Source organism: Canis lupus, chromosome 16 (assembly GCF_011100685.1).
Source record: "Canis lupus familiaris isolate Mischka breed German Shepherd chromosome 16, alternate assembly UU_Cfam_GSD_1.0, whole genome shotgun sequence".
NCBI lineage: Eukaryota > Metazoa > Chordata > Mammalia > Carnivora > Canidae > Canis > Canis lupus.
Window position 1 is genome coordinate 18608874 of NC_049237.1, and position 17311 is coordinate 18626184.

Consider the following 17311-nt stretch of genomic DNA (forward strand, 5'->3'; position numbering starts at 1 on the left):
ATAGGAATACTCAGGAAACACATTCTATTTGATGTTGAAATGCTAGTTTGGGGTGTCTTTAGCCACAAAAGGGTTAGGAGCCAGAAAAATAATTTTTAGCTTTACTTTTCCAATACTGTTTTTGTTGGGAAGTTTTCCAATCCCTTTAACCAACTTAAAAAGATAAGTGAATAAACTTTGCTGTAATAATTTACTCTTCAAAATCCAACATGACTGATGCCCTGTTTTGTTTATTGCTCAAATAAGCAAAATTAGAATGAATTGCTTGATTATTTTGAGATATGGTAAGTCCAGATCATTTTATTCTTCCTTAATCATTTTTTCTACCAGTCCATCTCCTGGAGATGACTTATCCCAGAGCCTGCCATGGATCTTTAAAATAAATGAATAAAGTTTTAAAAAGACAGAAAATTGGGGGGGGGGGGGAACTAACCGACCACAAAACAAATAAAAATATACCTTTATGCATTACCGTATATGCACATGCATGCACACGCGCACACATGCACACATACACACATACACACACACACACACCTAAAAAACAGCAGAATAATCCAGTTCATGAGAGGAAATCATTTGATGGCAATGACCTTCATGCAGAGAGCATTGCTAGCGGTCCTCGGTGCAGGAAGGAGGAACCCAGGACTTCCCTCTTGATGGGAGCATGTGCTCCACAAGGAAGCACCACCAGGTGGGTACTGTGTTTTGCAGAGAAAGCTTCCTCGGGGACTACTTTTGCTCTGCTCTCTGAAGGTCTTTCTACTTTGTTCCTTAAACCAGTTGGAGATTTTTTTTTTTCTCCCTCGGCCAAAGCAGGAGATTCATCTTTAGTCAAAAAGTGATCAGCTTTGTGTCCTTGAACAAAGCACTTCCCACTCTGGGCCTCAGTTTATCTATGAAATGAAGGGTATATTCATATCCTGGGGCTGCAATCACAAATTACCACAAACCGAGAGACTTAACACAATAGAAATTCATTCCCTCAGGGTTCTGGAGGCCAGGGGTCCAAATTAAAGTGTCAGCTGGGCTGCCACACTCCCTCAGAACCTGTAGAGAAGGATCCTTCCTCTCTCCCTCCAGCTTCTGATGGACCCTGTCAGTCCAGTCTCTGCCTCCATTGTCACCTAGGCTTCTCCCACTATGTCTGTCCTGTGTCTTCTCCTCTTCTAATAAAGGAGATTAGGATTCAATTTGATTGGGGCCCGCCCTAATTGAGAATGCCTTATTTTAACTTGGTTACATCTGCAAAGAGCCTATTTGCAAATAAAGCCCTATTTCCAGATGCCGGAGGTTAGGAAAGCAGGAAAGATTGGAATCATGGTTGAGAAAGTGACTGTTCAAACCCAGCTGACTAGAGTTGCACTTGGCTTCGTGCTTTCTCTGCTAGTTTGCAGTAGCCTAGATGTTTATATGAAGGGGTGGGCTAAGCATAAAAACCCAAGCTGGGCACTTGCTAGGCTGGGGCAGAGAAAGAATTATGCAAGGAAAGCCATTCAGTGGGAAATTTGAGCAGAGGATAGATGACCACCTGGTGAATCATTGAAGAAGAGATCCCACAGGGGAGGGAAAGTCGAACAGACCACCCTGAAATCCACTGTAACTTGAAAACAAATGAATCTTATACCATCTTATTCCCACGCAAAATATAGGTTTATTTCATAGAAACAAGTGAGCAGGGTTGAGGATTGAGGTCCCTAAACCCACCCCCACATAATACAGGAATCAAGGTGTTTCATTGCTGAATTCTATAGTAAATTTATCCTCATGTCTGATACATCATTGGACCTTTTGTTAAAGTTACATATACATAGTGGTTTGCACAATCAACTTAATTATTTACCAGTTTACCAACGAATAAAGTGGCATTATTGAATATTTACTCAGTAAGCTCTCTACTACCTGTTTTCACATGCAGTAGATCATTAAATCCAATCCTGTGAAGGAAGCATTTTTATTCTCATTTTATACATGAGGAAACAAACTTAGGTTAAGTTTCTCTATTACCCCACACCCTACCGCTGGTTAATGGCAGAATTCAGAATTACATTTATAGCCTCTTAGAGCTCTTTCCACCACATCCGAGCTTTCCACCCTGTGTGAGGTGCGTGCACTCTTGTGTTTACCTAAAGATAGACTGAGACAACTCTGCAACTCACTTCGGGCATTTAACTTACCAGGGTTCACTAGCTAGGAAAATAAAAATTCCTTCTACAGGGTGTGTTAGAGTTTATAAAGTAACATTTCGCTGTTTCTCTTCATTTTCACAACCATTCTGTGGGGGAAAGGATAACTATTATCCACCTTCCTCATTAAGGCTAATCCGAGTGACTGATCTGTGTGACATGGGGCCGGAGCTCACACTCTTCCCCTTAGCATTTGCGGTCTTCATGCTGTAGAAATGTGTCTAACACGCTAGCGATGAGGGGAAGGGAACATATGTGAGCTCTAGAGAAGGAGTGAAGGTAACAAAGGTGGGATGCACGTATGGTCATCCTGTTGCTGGCCAGGTGCTCATGAAATCTTCTGGGGCACTTTGTCCACTTGGAGATTGCATTTTCAGTTAGTTTTTAGGGCATTTACACTTACTAGATTAGAGGGAAGCTAATCTCCCGCTGTTCCCCATTATCCCAGACACCTCCTGGAAATCATTACCTAACCAAGTGAATTCCAATATTCAGTGAGAATGTGGAATTTGAACATTTCTTACCCTGTGCTCCAGGCTTGGAAAATTCTAGGTAAACCTAGACCAAATGAATTCATTAGGTTTGTCTTTAAACAGGCGAAAGGCCTTCCTCTTAGAGCCGCCCCCATAACCCGTCTGTCCTTACTCATCTGCATATTCAGATGCGTGTATTGAGTCCCTGTGCTGTGCTAAATATCAAAGACTTTTTCAGTGTGTTAAGAGGGAAATTCTCTCACTTCCATTTCTTTCTGATATTTTTCATAACCAATGAGATATAAGCTATTCCTTTTTTTGGATTTTTTTAGCTTTCTATTTTAAAGTAATTTTGGGCAAAGAAAGGATTGCAAAAACAGGACAAATCTCTTCTATCCCTATCCCGACTTCTTATACTCTTGAAATATTATTAGTTTGCTTTAAAACCACAGTGTGATTATCAGGAACAGGAAATTAAAATTAGCACTGTGTTACTAATTCAACTTATTTGAATTTTACCTATTTTTCTACCAATGCCTCCTTCCTGTCTCGGAATCCCACGTTCCTTTAGACATTAGTTCTCCTTAATCCCTTCTAGTCTGTAACATTTCCTCAGTCTTTCCTTGTTGGTCATGACCTTGACGCTTTCAAAGATTATTGGTCAGCCATTTTGTAAAGTGTGCCTCAATTTGGTGTTTCAGCTGGTGTTTTTTTGTGATTGAAGTGAGGTTTTGCATTGTGGGTGAAAATGCCACATATATGATGCTTTTTTTCTTCCTTCTTTCTACACTTATTAATTGGAATTCCCTCATGAGGAAGAGCTGCTTTATGTATTTGATTACTTATGTATATTAGTATGGATTTATGGGTGTTGATTTTATTCTATGGGTTAATCTGAGACTGTTTTTAATTATTTTGTTGCTCAGACTTATCCAGCTTTGGCCCTGAGAAACTCCTTCAGGCTGGCTTCTCCATTCTTTGGACTAGGCTCTATCTTTTTTGAGTATTTCCTTACTCTCTGGACCCATAAGATGTTTCAGATTTATCTTCTATTGTCCCTGTTCCAGCTCAGATACCGTTACGTTTCCTAGGAGCCCTATTTACTTTTATTGGATAATGGTGTTTAGAGACCAATATGAGCACTCAGTGTGCTCATTGTTATTGGAGGTCATTGGTTCTAGGCCTGTGAACAGAGCAAGAGCATATATGTGTGCACAGTAACCCCTGAATACCCATATATCTACTTTTTTGGATGTATGTTTACATATTAGAAATCATGAATTTGGACTAACACCTCTGATTCCAGGCCAACATCACAGAGTTCATTTTCACAGAGTTGGAACAAATAATTCTAAGATTTGTATGGAACCAGAAAAGACCCTGAATAACCAGAGGAATGTTGAAAAATAAAACCTTCCATGTAGTTTTGTGCTTCATTTACAATAGTGTTTTGCTCTGTTGTGGTGTTGTTATTCCTTTTTGGGTTTCCCTACATCCTGACTGTTTTTAATTATTAGTTTTATTTTTGGAGCATGCAAAAAGTATGTGAAACTCTACTATGGTCTAAGACTGGGCATTATGCCAATAAATATATCCAGAGAAGTGCTTCTCCTTCCTTATCCAGCCACCTCATGACCAATCCCTCCTTCTTCCCACTTGCCCCCCTCCCCCCAATACATAACTAACCTCTGGTTTTAGGTTTATGCTTCCTGTATTTTTTTTTTTTTACAAGTGAGGATAAATGTATATTTTCTTATATTTTTTTTCTTATACAGTGGGTCACATACTATAGTCTGTTGAGCTTTGCATATTCCATCATGAAAATGACTCTGTGCCAGTTTATGGAGGTCTTCATTCCTTCTTACATCTGTACCATATTCCATTGTATGGATGTACTATAGTTTCTTCAACCATAAATTGTTTCCAATGTTTTGTCATTACAAAGCTGCAGTGAATATAACCTTCTGAGTATGTATTTTTGTATTATTGGAAGTATATCTTCCCAGAAGTGTTCTAGTTCAAGAGTTAAGTATGTATCTTATTAGGTCTTACCAAGTTTCCCTCTAAAAGGATTGCACTAGTTTTCATGCCCACCAGCAAAGTACAAGGGTGCCTTTTTCTTCAGCCTCACCAACAACTTTTCTTTCTTTGGGGGAGGGGAACAGTTTCATAGGTGAAAAACGATAATTCAGTGTCATTTCAGTTTCTATTTCTATAATTTTGCATTGCTTGGTCCTTTTTAAAACCTGTGAGGACTTTTTATAGCCTTTTTGTGAGTTGTCTGTTTGTGTCTTTTTCTCATATTTCTATTTTTTTCAGTCTTTTGTAACCTGAATATTTTAGGGTATTTTTTTTATATATTACAGATATTAGCTATTTGTCCATGGTATAGGTTATGAATATTTTCTCCCAGTTTGTCAGTTGTCTTTTGTTTGTGATATTTTTGTTATGTAAATACTTTAAAAACGTTCATGCAGTCAAATGTATCACTCTTTAATAGCTTCTAGATTTTGAGTCCTCCTTAGACTTTCCCTACCCACAGTTAAAGAGGAAATTGCCCATGTTATTGAAATATTTTGAAACGTTAAAAACATACAAATGGTAGGTTTGTTAAAATTCATTCGGAACTGGGAATATTGAGACCCCTTCCTTATTCTTCTAACTGCCCAGCCGTCCCACCCGAGTCCTGTTATTATTGCCATCCCTTACCTGGTACTTAATCACCCCATCTTCGGGCTTCCATGATCTCTTTACACCCAGGGACTCCACCTAAAACTACTCTAGGGTATGGGAGACTATCTTGCCTTCCCCAGCACTTTTTACTCTTAAGTGTATTCTGTTTTGTTCTGGTAGCATTATTAAGCAATTACTTTAGAATTCTCTGCTGATTCAAGCCCAGAATCAGTACCTACACTTTACTTCCCTTCCTCCTTGCCTCGTCTCCTTCATTCAAGCAACTCCTAAAATTCAGCATCTTCTGTTTCCAAAGACCATTCAGCCACAGCCTCTCAGTAGATGAATGAGTGCATTCATAGCCATGCCTTCTGCATGAGACACATCATAGCCACGTGAGAGGGTATGCACCTGACACACTCTGGCCTATGCAGCAGAACACAGATAATACAACACCTGAAAGAAATATAAAAATGAATCTTTTCCACGTGTTGTAGACAAAAGTAGCTCCAAAATATACTGAAATATTTTATACTTATAAGTGTTAAGTTTTCTCATTCTTTCATTATGACTCATTCATTATGACATTTATATAAGTACATAAGTAGGATTTTGTTGGGGATCGTCAGCAGTTAAGTGCCTGCCTTCAGCTCAGGGCATAATTCTGGAGTCCCAGGATCGAGTCCCCTGTCGGGCTCCCTGCATGAGCCTGCTTCTCCCTCTGACTGTGTCTCTGACTCTGACTCTGTCTCTGTCTCTGTCTCTCTCTCTCTCTCTCTGTGTCTCTCTCATGAGTGAATAAATAAAATCTTTTTTTAAAAAAGTAGGATTTTGTTAGCATAGTATTTTGAATATCAATAAATTAATGAAAAATCTAAGTGATGTTTGAAAGGAAAAAAAGCTTTCCCTCAATCTTCCCTCTCCCCTTACCTTTTTCCCTCTCTCCCTCCCTCCCCCACAGTACAAACCAAAGGACGGAATCTGTCCTCAGGCTGCTGGTTTTGGAAGGTCAGAATGACCTGGCATTCTGCCTAGAAAAAGAAAGTGATCCACCAGGAAAGCCCAAGATGGAGCTAGAAGTCGTGGGGACTTGTTACTGCATAGCTATGCATTTCCATTTTTAATGTTGACTGGTGTCGATATTTTAATAATTGATCTACAGACCTCTCTGCGTGTTGTCTTGATAAATATTTACTATTTGGGTTAAGCAGTGATGGACCTGTTTCAGCTTCATGTAAATTATGTACATCTGAAGAAATCTAATGGAGGCTGAGACATTATTTAATAACACGAACTCTTGAAAATCATATAATATAGAAGGGAGTAAGAGCATTTTTGTTTCCTACTATGTTGATTGATTGATTGATTATTTATTTTCTTTCAGGGATCCTCAAAGTCTAGACCCACCAGAAGTGAGCAATGCAAAACTGCAATATGCAGGCTGGGGTCCCAAAGGCCAGCAGCTGGTAAGCCAATCAAGCTCAGTGACCGGGTTTGAATTTGATTTTGTTCACACATCACAGAGCTGAATCTGTGATGCTCAATGTCTGTGTTTATGTCACTGAAATTTGGGAAAAGTACACAGAATATTTGCATAAAATATTATTTTATGTAAAATGGACATTTTTTTGTTGGGGAATTATTTTGAAGTTGGAACATCACATGCTTTGGTTCCCAGATCCAATGCCCTGAAAGTGGTCCCTGAGTGTAGCTGTGTGTAGATGACAGCCTTACCGTGAGGTCAAGGTGATAAGTCTTGTCAAAAGGATTATAAATAGAAATGAGTAGAATCGTTATTGAAAGCTTCTTTTGTTTTGCTCTCAGAAGTCTGGCTCTGTTCTTCGGAGGATTGTGGGGGTTCTTTTATTTGAGAAAGTAGATTTGCTGGCCCTTGTGAGGCCAGGCTCCTGTAAGTGATGTCAGCATGAAGCCAGCGCAGCCTCATGGCTCCACTGATCAGACACCCACATGGATTCCCACTTAGGTTGGCGAAACCAAGATGTTTCAAGAAACAGTGAATGGCAAAGCTGGTGTACAGCAAACAACAATTAAGAGACGAGGGCTCTGGTCCTGGGTGTTATCTAACCCTCAGCTGTCAGGCTGCAGTCAGCGAGCCCAGAGGTTGAGTGAAAGGCTAGGATAGGATGATCTCTAGGGTGTGTCTCAGCTCCAGCCTCACCCTAACTTAAAGCTGGGTGAGAGATGTCAGTGCTGCTTCACTTTCTTTCGGGAGATTGTAGCGGCCTCTGCAGGAAGCCTCTGGAGCATGAGATCGGGTGACACAGCCGGGCTCACCGTGTCTTTGATGCTGATTACATGAAGCTGAATTTTAAAAACTCTTTTCCTAAAATAACACAGAAAAGGGTTATTTTCAAAAGCTTGGGGTGAGATTGTACTAGACAGTCTGTGTTCTGTCTCAGAAATTAAAATAGTCTTGTTTTTCCCAATGACATGATTATATTCCCTTGGTTGCATATTAGTTTCATTGCCTTGAAATGGTCTAAAGACACAGGAGCATTTAGGTCACAGAACTGTCCTAGCTATTACTAAAGGACCCTGGCGCCAGACACGCAGCCATCGGGATTTAGCTAATGAGTCAGCCAGTGAAAGGAGGTCAGGAGGCTTCCAATCCCCAGTGGCAGGCAGACACCAATCCCCAGTCAGTGCGAGGAGATGAAGCTCACCTTTCCTGAGAGGCACCTAACTCTTAAACGGGGAGAACCCGCAGCTTCCAGGAGGGAGCCCAGAGTGTTCAAGACTTAGTCTCCAGCAGCTGACGACATCCCTCTGCACTCATGACTGAAGTTGTTTCTGGGAAGCAAATGGTACCCACATCCACCGAGTCCTTCCGTACAGGTGACCTGGTGCCCCGCAGAGGCTCCCCTTGCTCTCCGTGATCCTTGGGGCATCTGCTGCCCCAGCCTCACTTGCCAACCTCCTCCCACAGCTCGAGGAAGAGCTCAGGGTAAGCAGCCTTCTTACAGACATCAGGAGAAGGACACTGACTCCCACACTGGTTAGCATCTCTTTCTGCAGTCCCACTGCCTTCCTCCTTGTCACCCAGTGATTATCACTAACCTAGGGACTCACGCCTCACATCGGCACACAGGAGAGGCCAGACCTTGAAGCAGAGGCCGCACAACCTGATCCTACCTTCTGGAAACGGCGTGCACTTTACAGAAAACTCACCCCACAGTTTGCCAAAGGGGGAGGGATGTGTGTGCAGGCATGACATGAGGGCTGCGGCTGGACTTCAGAGGCAGATGGGGCTCCAGACTGTTCACCCTCCAGACCAGTTACCTTCCCTGCCTGAAGGCACTGTTGCCTCTTGGATGATTGAGTTTATACTCGTGTCCTGCTTTCTGGGGGTTTGGGGTGGGTGTGAGTGATTCCAGAGTCATCACACTTAACTCCTTAAAGAGTAACTGGCCACAAAGCTGAGTTCACATCAGCTTCTCTGAGAGGCTGGGCTCATATCCTCAGGAGTGACACGAACTCCTGTTGCTGTGATGTCTTGCTGCCACTGATGTGTCTCTCCTCGGTTGAGGATTGATTAATGACCTAATACATTTTTGTGATCCTCAATCACTTAAACACTATGTAGTCAGGTGGAGGCAAGTAGCCAGGGTCTGTGTGACTGATGGTGCGGGAGGTTCAGCTCCCTTTCTGCTCCAAGGAGATGAACATTCAGTCAAGTGGTAATTGCTAATATTTGGGCTTAGTACCAAAACGTACTAATGTGCTCATGGAAGTTTTGAGTTTCTAAACTTTTTTTTTTAACTTTAGGGATTTTATTAACAGATCTTGTACCAAGTATAGCAGGCAATGTATCTCGCCTTTGGAAGCGTCCTCCGTACCCGAGCAGGGGTCAGCACACTCTTTCTGTAAAGGGGCCAGGTAGCAGATGCTTTAGGCTCTGCAAGCCCACATGGCCTTGGTCTCAATGTCTCCACTTTGCTTTTGTAGAGCAAGAGCATGTGTAGGCGATATACAAAGACGTGGACATGGTTGTATTCCGATAAAACTTTATTTACAAAAACGGGTATTTGGCTGGAGGGCTGTGGCTGCTGACCGGTGTCTCCAGGGATCCTGTGCTCTCCTGACTGTCCTCCCCCCACCCAGGAAAGCCTCACCCTAGGGACCTGCACCCTGGTCACAGCGACCCCTGCTGCTCACTCTCTCGGCAAAGGAAATCTGCAACCCCTGAGCAGGCCATGCAAACACTAACAGCATCCTCATTGACATTTTATTTTAAAAAATAAATACTGCTCCCCAAAGGAAATCTCCTCTAATTATAATGAGTCAGACTGAAATGAGTAATTCTCCTTCGGGAGCAGAGAGCACAGCTGCAGCTTGGGATCATCAGAGAGCTTTCCGAGCATCATCACCTCCTCGTTGGGAGTGACTGGGCAGGATTTATCACCTGTGATGTCAAGGCACTTGGCCCGGGGACCCTGTCAGCTCAGGGACCCTGCACGCAGCACCAGGAACTGGGCCAGCGGCATGTTGCCTCGTGCCTCTCTGTGGCCGCCAGTTAGTGGCTTTTGCCCATTTGGGTGACTTCTGTTGGACCCGCAGATGACATCACAGGTGATAAATCCTGCCCAGTTGGCCCACTGTTACAGGAAAGGGGAACGCAGACGTGGGGATGCCTCCATTCTGCCGGGATGGTGTCTGGGATGGTGTTGGTCTGTGAGCTCAGTTGTTCATTGATGGAAAACATGGTTGCTTTCAGAATTTGATGTACCGGCTGAGCCTGAAAACAGAAAAATGGATTTGGCTAGATTTAACAGAATTAAATGAGAAAATACATGTAAAGTGTTGAGGACATGTCTTCTTCCCCTTGCTCAGCACCCCCATCTTTCTGTGGTCGGTGTCCATAGTCATTGGCAGTGAAAACAGAAGTGACTTCACACTTTTTCCCCAGGCTGTGACTCTCTTCATTTTTCCTCTGCCGATGAATCTCTGCCTGCATTGAGAGCTCCTCTGAGTTTCTTTTTTTCATCTTTCCTGTGACTCCCCATCCCTGCATGTTTGTCTCTTTATGTGCCCTCTTGTCTCTGCTAACCTAGAACACGATTGAGTTGTCTGTCTGGAAACATCCTTTCCTTTCCTTATACGTCATCTCTGCAAGGACATTTCACAACAACAGATGCCGAGGGCAGCTGCAGGGCCTCGTGTGCATGTCTGGCACACACCTGGGTCTCCGCACATTAGCATGCAAACATGGGGAACTTAGGAGGCCAGTTGCATAATGACGTTTTCCTCTGGAGCCGGGGGCCGTGGAGACTTCTGCAAATATGACTGCATGGCACTGGACGACTTGCAGGATTCGAGGCTGACATGTTTGCTGGTGGCTCAGATGATCAGAGATGGAGAAAATGGTTTTCTCTTTGGTTGGCCTACTACCACAGTGGTTATACATGGACAGCGTTGAGAGGGATATTTAATAAGCCTATTGGGAGTTCTTTAGTGTAGACGTGGCTCCAGCATGTGACAAATGAAGAGCAGGTAAAGGAGTCTGGGGACGCTGCCAGAACCAGAGCTGGAGCTGCCCTAGGCGCACAGGTGACCAGGTGGGGCTGACAGTCCAACAGAAGAAAACTGAGGAATACTCACAGGCTCTGCTGTCCCTAGTGGGAAAGGAAGCCGACTTACTCCCGGGCTCTGGGGCCACATGGGGTTGTGGTGTGGATGACCGTGAGAGATGCTCTGTGTCTTCTTGGAGACAAGAGAATGCAGTTGACTGTGTTTCCCTAAATGGGGGGATTTCAGCAGCACGTTATGAACAATTGCCTTGCATCCCTGGCTCGTGAGACCTGAGGATACTTCTCCAGGGCAAGTCACAAACAGAATAACTAACCAAGGACAGTGGAGGAATGCACTTACGGGGCTCCTTCATATGTGGTTCATGTAGCAGCTCTCCCAACAAGGTCTCAGGGCAGCCCGGACTCTCGAATGTTCGCCTGGTCCCAAGAGTTTTCAGGAAGGCAGATGTGACCAACAGTTGCTGTGGCTGGTCAGCCAGCCACCTGCAAAGAACCGGAAGGCCACTCCTTTGTGTGTGCAGTTCTGGCAGTCCTTAGTCACTCATCTATTTACTGTTTCAGTGAATTCTTACTGCACACATCCTGTGCTCTGGACCCTCCACCAAGGTCCTCAAGATGCAGAGGAAAGGTGGTTCTTTCCATGTCACAGACAAGGCATCTATCCCTGCATTTACCTGCTGGAAGCAGCTGCCCCTGCTTTCTGCCACCCTGCTGTCCCCACTGCATCTGTGTCCCCTCCACATGAGCTCTGGGTCCCGCGGGTGGCAGGGCCGCAGGAGGTGGGTGACCGCCCCACATGGGTGCCAGCCTTGTTCAACCAAGACTCCTGGGCCCTCCGGGCTTGAGACAGGGATGCCACCTACACATCCTCTACTGGCACATCCACTGCTTGCTGGTGCTCCTCCCATCAGAGCAGTTCAGCGCCTGCAGATGCCTCGGCCAAGCCCCTGAAGGCCTCCCTGCAGCCCCACCTGCCAGCAGGCTCCCCTCCCGGGATCCCAGCAGTGCCCCTCGCACTCGGACCCCGTTCACCAGTGTTCTCTCAGAGCTACCTGCCTGCTCAGGTCTGGTAACAGCCTTGGCTCTCAAACGACTGAGTCTATTCTAAGGAAACAAAGCTCTAAAAATCCACTTCTTGTGAGTGTTTGGACATCAGGGTTGTGTCCTGCCTACTTAGCACCATTTTACTGAAGGTTCTTCCTAATGCGTCAAAGCAAAAGAGAGCGAGGGTCTCACTGGCCAGCACTGACTGCTAGCAACCGGGTTATCCATCCAACAGTCACTAGAGGATCCAGAAGAATTCAAGCTGATGGTTTTTGTGCTCATATTGGGTCACTTCAGAGCATTTAGGTTTCTGCTGCACAGAAAAAAATAGTATTTAAAAATAGGGGCGCCTGGCGTCTCAGTCAGTGAAGCATCTGACTTCAGCTCAGGTCATAATCTTAGGGTGGTCGTGGGATCAAGCCCCACATCAGGCTCCCTGCTCAGTGGGGAGCCTGATTCTCGTTCTTCCTCTGCCTCTCCCTCTTGCTCATGTTCTCTGTCTTCCTCTGTCAAATAAATAAATAAAATCTTTAATAAAAAAGTCTTTAAAAATAGCCCATTGGCGCTGTAAAAATTCATGCGACTAGAATGTCAGTTATTCAGCATAACATAGATATCAGATGAAGAGATTGTTCTCCAAACACCAAAATGCTCTGGTAAAATGGAATAAAGAACACATAAATAATTGACCTGAAGATTTCCTTCGGGTCCCTCTTCGGGGTGGGCGTCTGCAAAGACGCTGGCAGCCACAGGGAGGACCACCTGCCCCGTGTGTGATAGCAAAGTGCAGACAGAAGAGACAGATGAGTGGCATAGACCCTGCAGCCCCAACCTGCCCCCGGGGATGGGCAGGTGTAACCAGGACACCTGCTCCCGAGCTGGGAGAGAGATAGCACGAGCTCAGGAACAACTCAGCTTTGAACCCAAGGGCCCTTGTCTGCAAACCAACCTCCTATTCCTTCTCAGAATCTGAAGGCCCTGATTTGGAGCCCAGAAAGAATGGAATGTTTATTTAGTGTATCCTATTTTTACAGACCAGTAAAAACAAAACTTCTAGCCTCAAAAGGGCCACATTCAGATCCTGATTCTGGCACTTACCAAAGGTATGATCTTAACCTACTTAATGTCTCCAAGCCTTGCTTTTCTCGTCCGTAAAAATGGTGATAATGACATGTGTCCTGTAGGGGTCACTGTATGGATTACATTAATTTATTTAAAGTACACGGTATAGAAACCAGAGTAAAGAAAACACTCAGTACATGGTGGCTCTGGTGGTTATTTCCTACTTGGAATTATTACTTGGCTTAACCAAAATGTAGAGAATGAGAAAAAAAATAAGGATTTCATCAAATGAACGTTTGGTGTGTGTCTAGTGGTGAGTCAGGCCATTCCCGGTAAAGCAGGGAGAAGCAGGCATGATGTGGGGTGTGGGTGGGCATCCAGAAGGCTCAGGCTCCCCTTCAGTGCTTCTCCAGCTCCTAGGAGGTGAAAGATGCTGTTTGAGAAAAATGTATCCCCCCATCCCTGTCCCTCTAGGCCTGGAGCTCCTAGCAGGTCTGTGTGTGTTGATCTCCTTAGAGAGGCCATTAGCGGGTGACAGCAATTGTCCTGCTCCGATGCCACTCCAGAAATTGTCCTTTAAATCCTTTAATAAGGATTAAAGAAGCTGGGCATAAGATCCCCAGAACTTAGTCATCTTCTAAGGGGCAGACTGTATCCTTGAGACCACTGTCTCTCCTTCCCCCCACCCCCAGCCCCTGGTAATCACCGCACTGCTCTTGGTTCCCATGAGTTCAGACTTTTTAGATTCCACAGGAAGTGAGATCATACAGTATCTGTCTTTCTCTGTCTGACTTATGAAATGGTAATTAGGTGCCAGGAGGGAGGCGGTAATATTTCAAGAGAGTATCAGATCACCTTAAACTTACACAAGGTTATGTGCCAATTATATTACCTCAGGGATGCTGGGGGAGAGCCTGAGGTCCACCTGCTTCCCTGCCCCGTGCACCAGGCCACCCTGTCCCGGGACCACAAGCAGAAACAGATGAGCCCCCACCCCCCCCCCAAGGGCACTATTGCTCACCCAGTTCTAAGTCACCAAGGGGGCAAAGCTGTGGTTTATTGACATTGACAAGTCCAACGAGGGGAGAAAGATGGATCATTCCAGCAAGAGGAAATTATTTAATGAAATGTCGTAGACATGGGGAGGACCAGACTGAAGTGACATCCCATTAATAACTTATAAAAGCCTCTAATCAGTTTGGGTTAATTTGGTATTCATTGTAAAAACATTCATCATGAGCACTGAAGTCCATGACAGTAGCCAAGAAATTAATATCACCGGGATGGAAATTGCCGTATGTATCCTCAAATAATGGATGGAGCGGTTTAGTGAGTGATTTACTAGCTCACCGAGGGTACCCTTCAAGTTTAGCACAATATGCTATCTCTTCGTGGCCCCGTGGGACTCAGCCACTTGATGTGCACTCAGGCAAATACGCTTGAGTTTTTGTACCTTAATCTCAGCAGATGGGGCCGCAGAGCTGCCTGACAGTCACAGTTGAAAAACGAGGCAAATTAGGAGGTGGTGGGTGGGACTTTCTCCTTCCACCAACAGGCTCTCAGAAGACACGGGGATTTCCATGCACAAAGAGAACTCATAACTGCGGGATTTTAGAGGAAGTAGGGAGGCCATGTAAATAGTAAAACTTTGGAGTTTTAAAACATTTTTGTCCTGCTGTACAAATACAGGGGAGGGTGTGAGAGAAAATTCATTCTTAAGATAATACGAAAGTATGTAGTTAAGCATCATGTGTTTGCACAGAAGTCCCTTCTCAATAGAAGCCAGAGTGGTGAGTAGAAACACACTCATGACAGTTGTCTGTCATAATAATTGTTTAAGCCTTAACCATCCCAAGTGTTTATAAGGAGAGTGATTTGCCAAAGCATGGCCATTGACGGAGTGAACTGTCATACAACCACAACCACTAAAAAACTGTAAGTAGACTGTATGTGAACATGGGAATATATCATCTACTGATTAGTATTAGGACTAAGAATAAGGTGTTTCATATCTGTTTGGCATATGGGAAAAGATGATTATTTTGGCCTGGCCAAACATGCACATTTTACCCACTTCTTTTTTTTTTTTTTTTTAAGATTTTATTTATTTATTCATGAGAGGTACAGAGAGAGGCAGAGACACAGGCAGAGGGAGAAGCAGGCTCCATGAAGGGAGCCCGATGTAGGACTCAATCCCAGGACCCTGGGATCACTCCCTGAGCCAAAGGCAGACGCTCAACCCCTGACCCACCCAGGTATCCCACATTTCACCCTCTTGTGAAAGTTTCCTGGGTACAGCAGCATTATATATTTATTAAAAATGGAGGGAAAAAGAAAATTCATTGTCAACTCTCAGGTGTAGGAATTCCACTCAGGAGGCATGTGCTCCATCCAGCCTCATGCAGCGTAGAACACGGCAAGTTCTGGGAGGTTTAGTTGGGGATAAGCCAGTCCTCAGGGATGACAGTGCCTTTAATTCGGTTAACTGATGCAAAGCACTATGCAAATGTGTCCTTTCTCCTGGCTCTGCTGCAGACCCTGAAGATGTGTTTTCCAGAACTCACTTGTTAGCCAAAGCAATTAAGAAAAAAGGTGGATTTAGGGTTGAAAACCAGGCCTGACCCTGTTGTGCATGTTGGTCTGGAGCATAAACTATGTTTCCTTCCTCATCAGAGCTCCCCTAATGCAATTGTGCTAGAAGCAGTGTATTATTTTCATGAAGAATCTAATTTAGAAGGATGCCTACATCCATCTTGGGAATATGAGGCCAGAGAATTTCAGGATAACCTATCAAATAGAATTTAAAAACAGGACTACGACACTACATTAAGAAAGAGTGCATTTACTGGTAGCTTCCTTAGACAATGTAACCAGACAGTTATAAATTAAAAGAATCTTTTTTGACCTACGATGGGGGCACCAGGGTGGAGGCCACAGTCCCATCTGGAGCCCAGTGAGGACATCCCCCATTACATGGAGAGAGTGGATTCTGGCCATTTGGAGATTTTTCCAGAAGCCTGAGTGGTGCTCAGCACCATCTGCACTGCTAAGTGTTCTCCTTCATGTCCGTAATGGGCTTTTTAGATCGTCTTGCAGATTTCTCCCATTTGAGGGGAGGGAACACCTCTATTTCATGATTCCTAAAATGTTTCACAGTTGGAGAAAGTAAAAGGAATGGTTGCACATCCTCGTCTGCGTAGAATAACCATGGCTTCTTCTTCCTCTAAACTGCCACAACCTCATCAGGGCCATAGACCCCAGCAGTTCAACATGGGCCTCTTGGTTTTACTGTTCAACTATTTCGGTTTGGAGTAACTATCTCCCAGACCATACAAGGACAAAGAATGTTGTTCATTGCCTTTTGATCGCCCACAGCCCACCACTCTGTATCTAGCAGAGTACAGGTTTTCAACAAATACTTGTTAAACGGATGATACCCAGAGGGAAAGCAGAATTAAATGTCAGATCCCAAGTTCTTGGAAATTGGAAAAACCTGGTGTCCTAACCTAAAACTTTTAAGATCTAACCGCTTGTCTGACACTTGATCGTTTCAGCAGATATGAGCAGCGCTATGGAAGGAGTTTGGGATCTTCGAGTCAGACTTCTGTTTTTCTTAAACTGTCTGTTATGCAGTGAATCTCTCAAAACAAAAATGTGAGTCTTCACTAATTAAAACATTAGACTGAACTTTCTGACCAAAGGGTTGGAACCCTTGGCTCTCCATAGGCATTTCAGAGGATAAAACCAACTCTGTGCTTATCCCACCAAGACACCAAAGGTGACTTTGTCCTGTTTATTTAAACGTCAAAGGGAAGACTTTCTGACGTGCGTTCCCCATTTACCCTCCAGGGATCGCGTCTCCACTGATAGACAACACGGAGATACTTAGTGCCCAGCACAGACAATGTTTAGCTCACTTGAACAAGTGCTTTCAAGAACTTTGGAGATACTTTAGCAGCATCTGAGTCAATTACTTGCCAATGATCCTTCTGCTTGTTCTACAAAACGGACTTTGCAGGACTCCTTTGTATCATTTTGCCAGCCTTTATTGGTTATTATTAGTCAGTTACAAATACTGGAAAGTCATAATACTTGACTTTTTGAAGGAAACTTTCATGACACCAGTGTCTTTCTACTCTGATGTAGTTGTGTTCACAGTCCGTGAGGTTTTATGTTGCTTGTCGGATGCCTAGGGAGCATGGATCTACTCATGACAGTTTGACTTTAAATTTACCTTAAAAAAATTCCCTATAATTTCAATATAAACTTAAATTGCATTCTAAAAGGAATAATACTACAAGGGAGCATAGATAATCGAGGAATC

General features: G+C 44.0%; 1 protein-coding gene across 4 annotated transcripts in view; it reads left to right on the forward strand.

Moving 5' to 3' along the window:
• The window catches only part of DPP6 (dipeptidyl peptidase like 6), an 825076-nt gene that overhangs the window by 657520 nt on the left and 150245 nt on the right, over window positions 1-17311 (forward strand). For all 4 annotated transcript variants that reach the window (XM_038559795.1, XM_038559792.1, XM_038559793.1 and 1 more), the window contains exon 7: window positions 6717-6798. In XM_038559795.1, the coding sequence (XP_038415723.1) occupies window positions 6717-6798 (82 nt within the window). The remainder of the gene's footprint in view (window positions 1-6716; window positions 6799-17311) is intronic.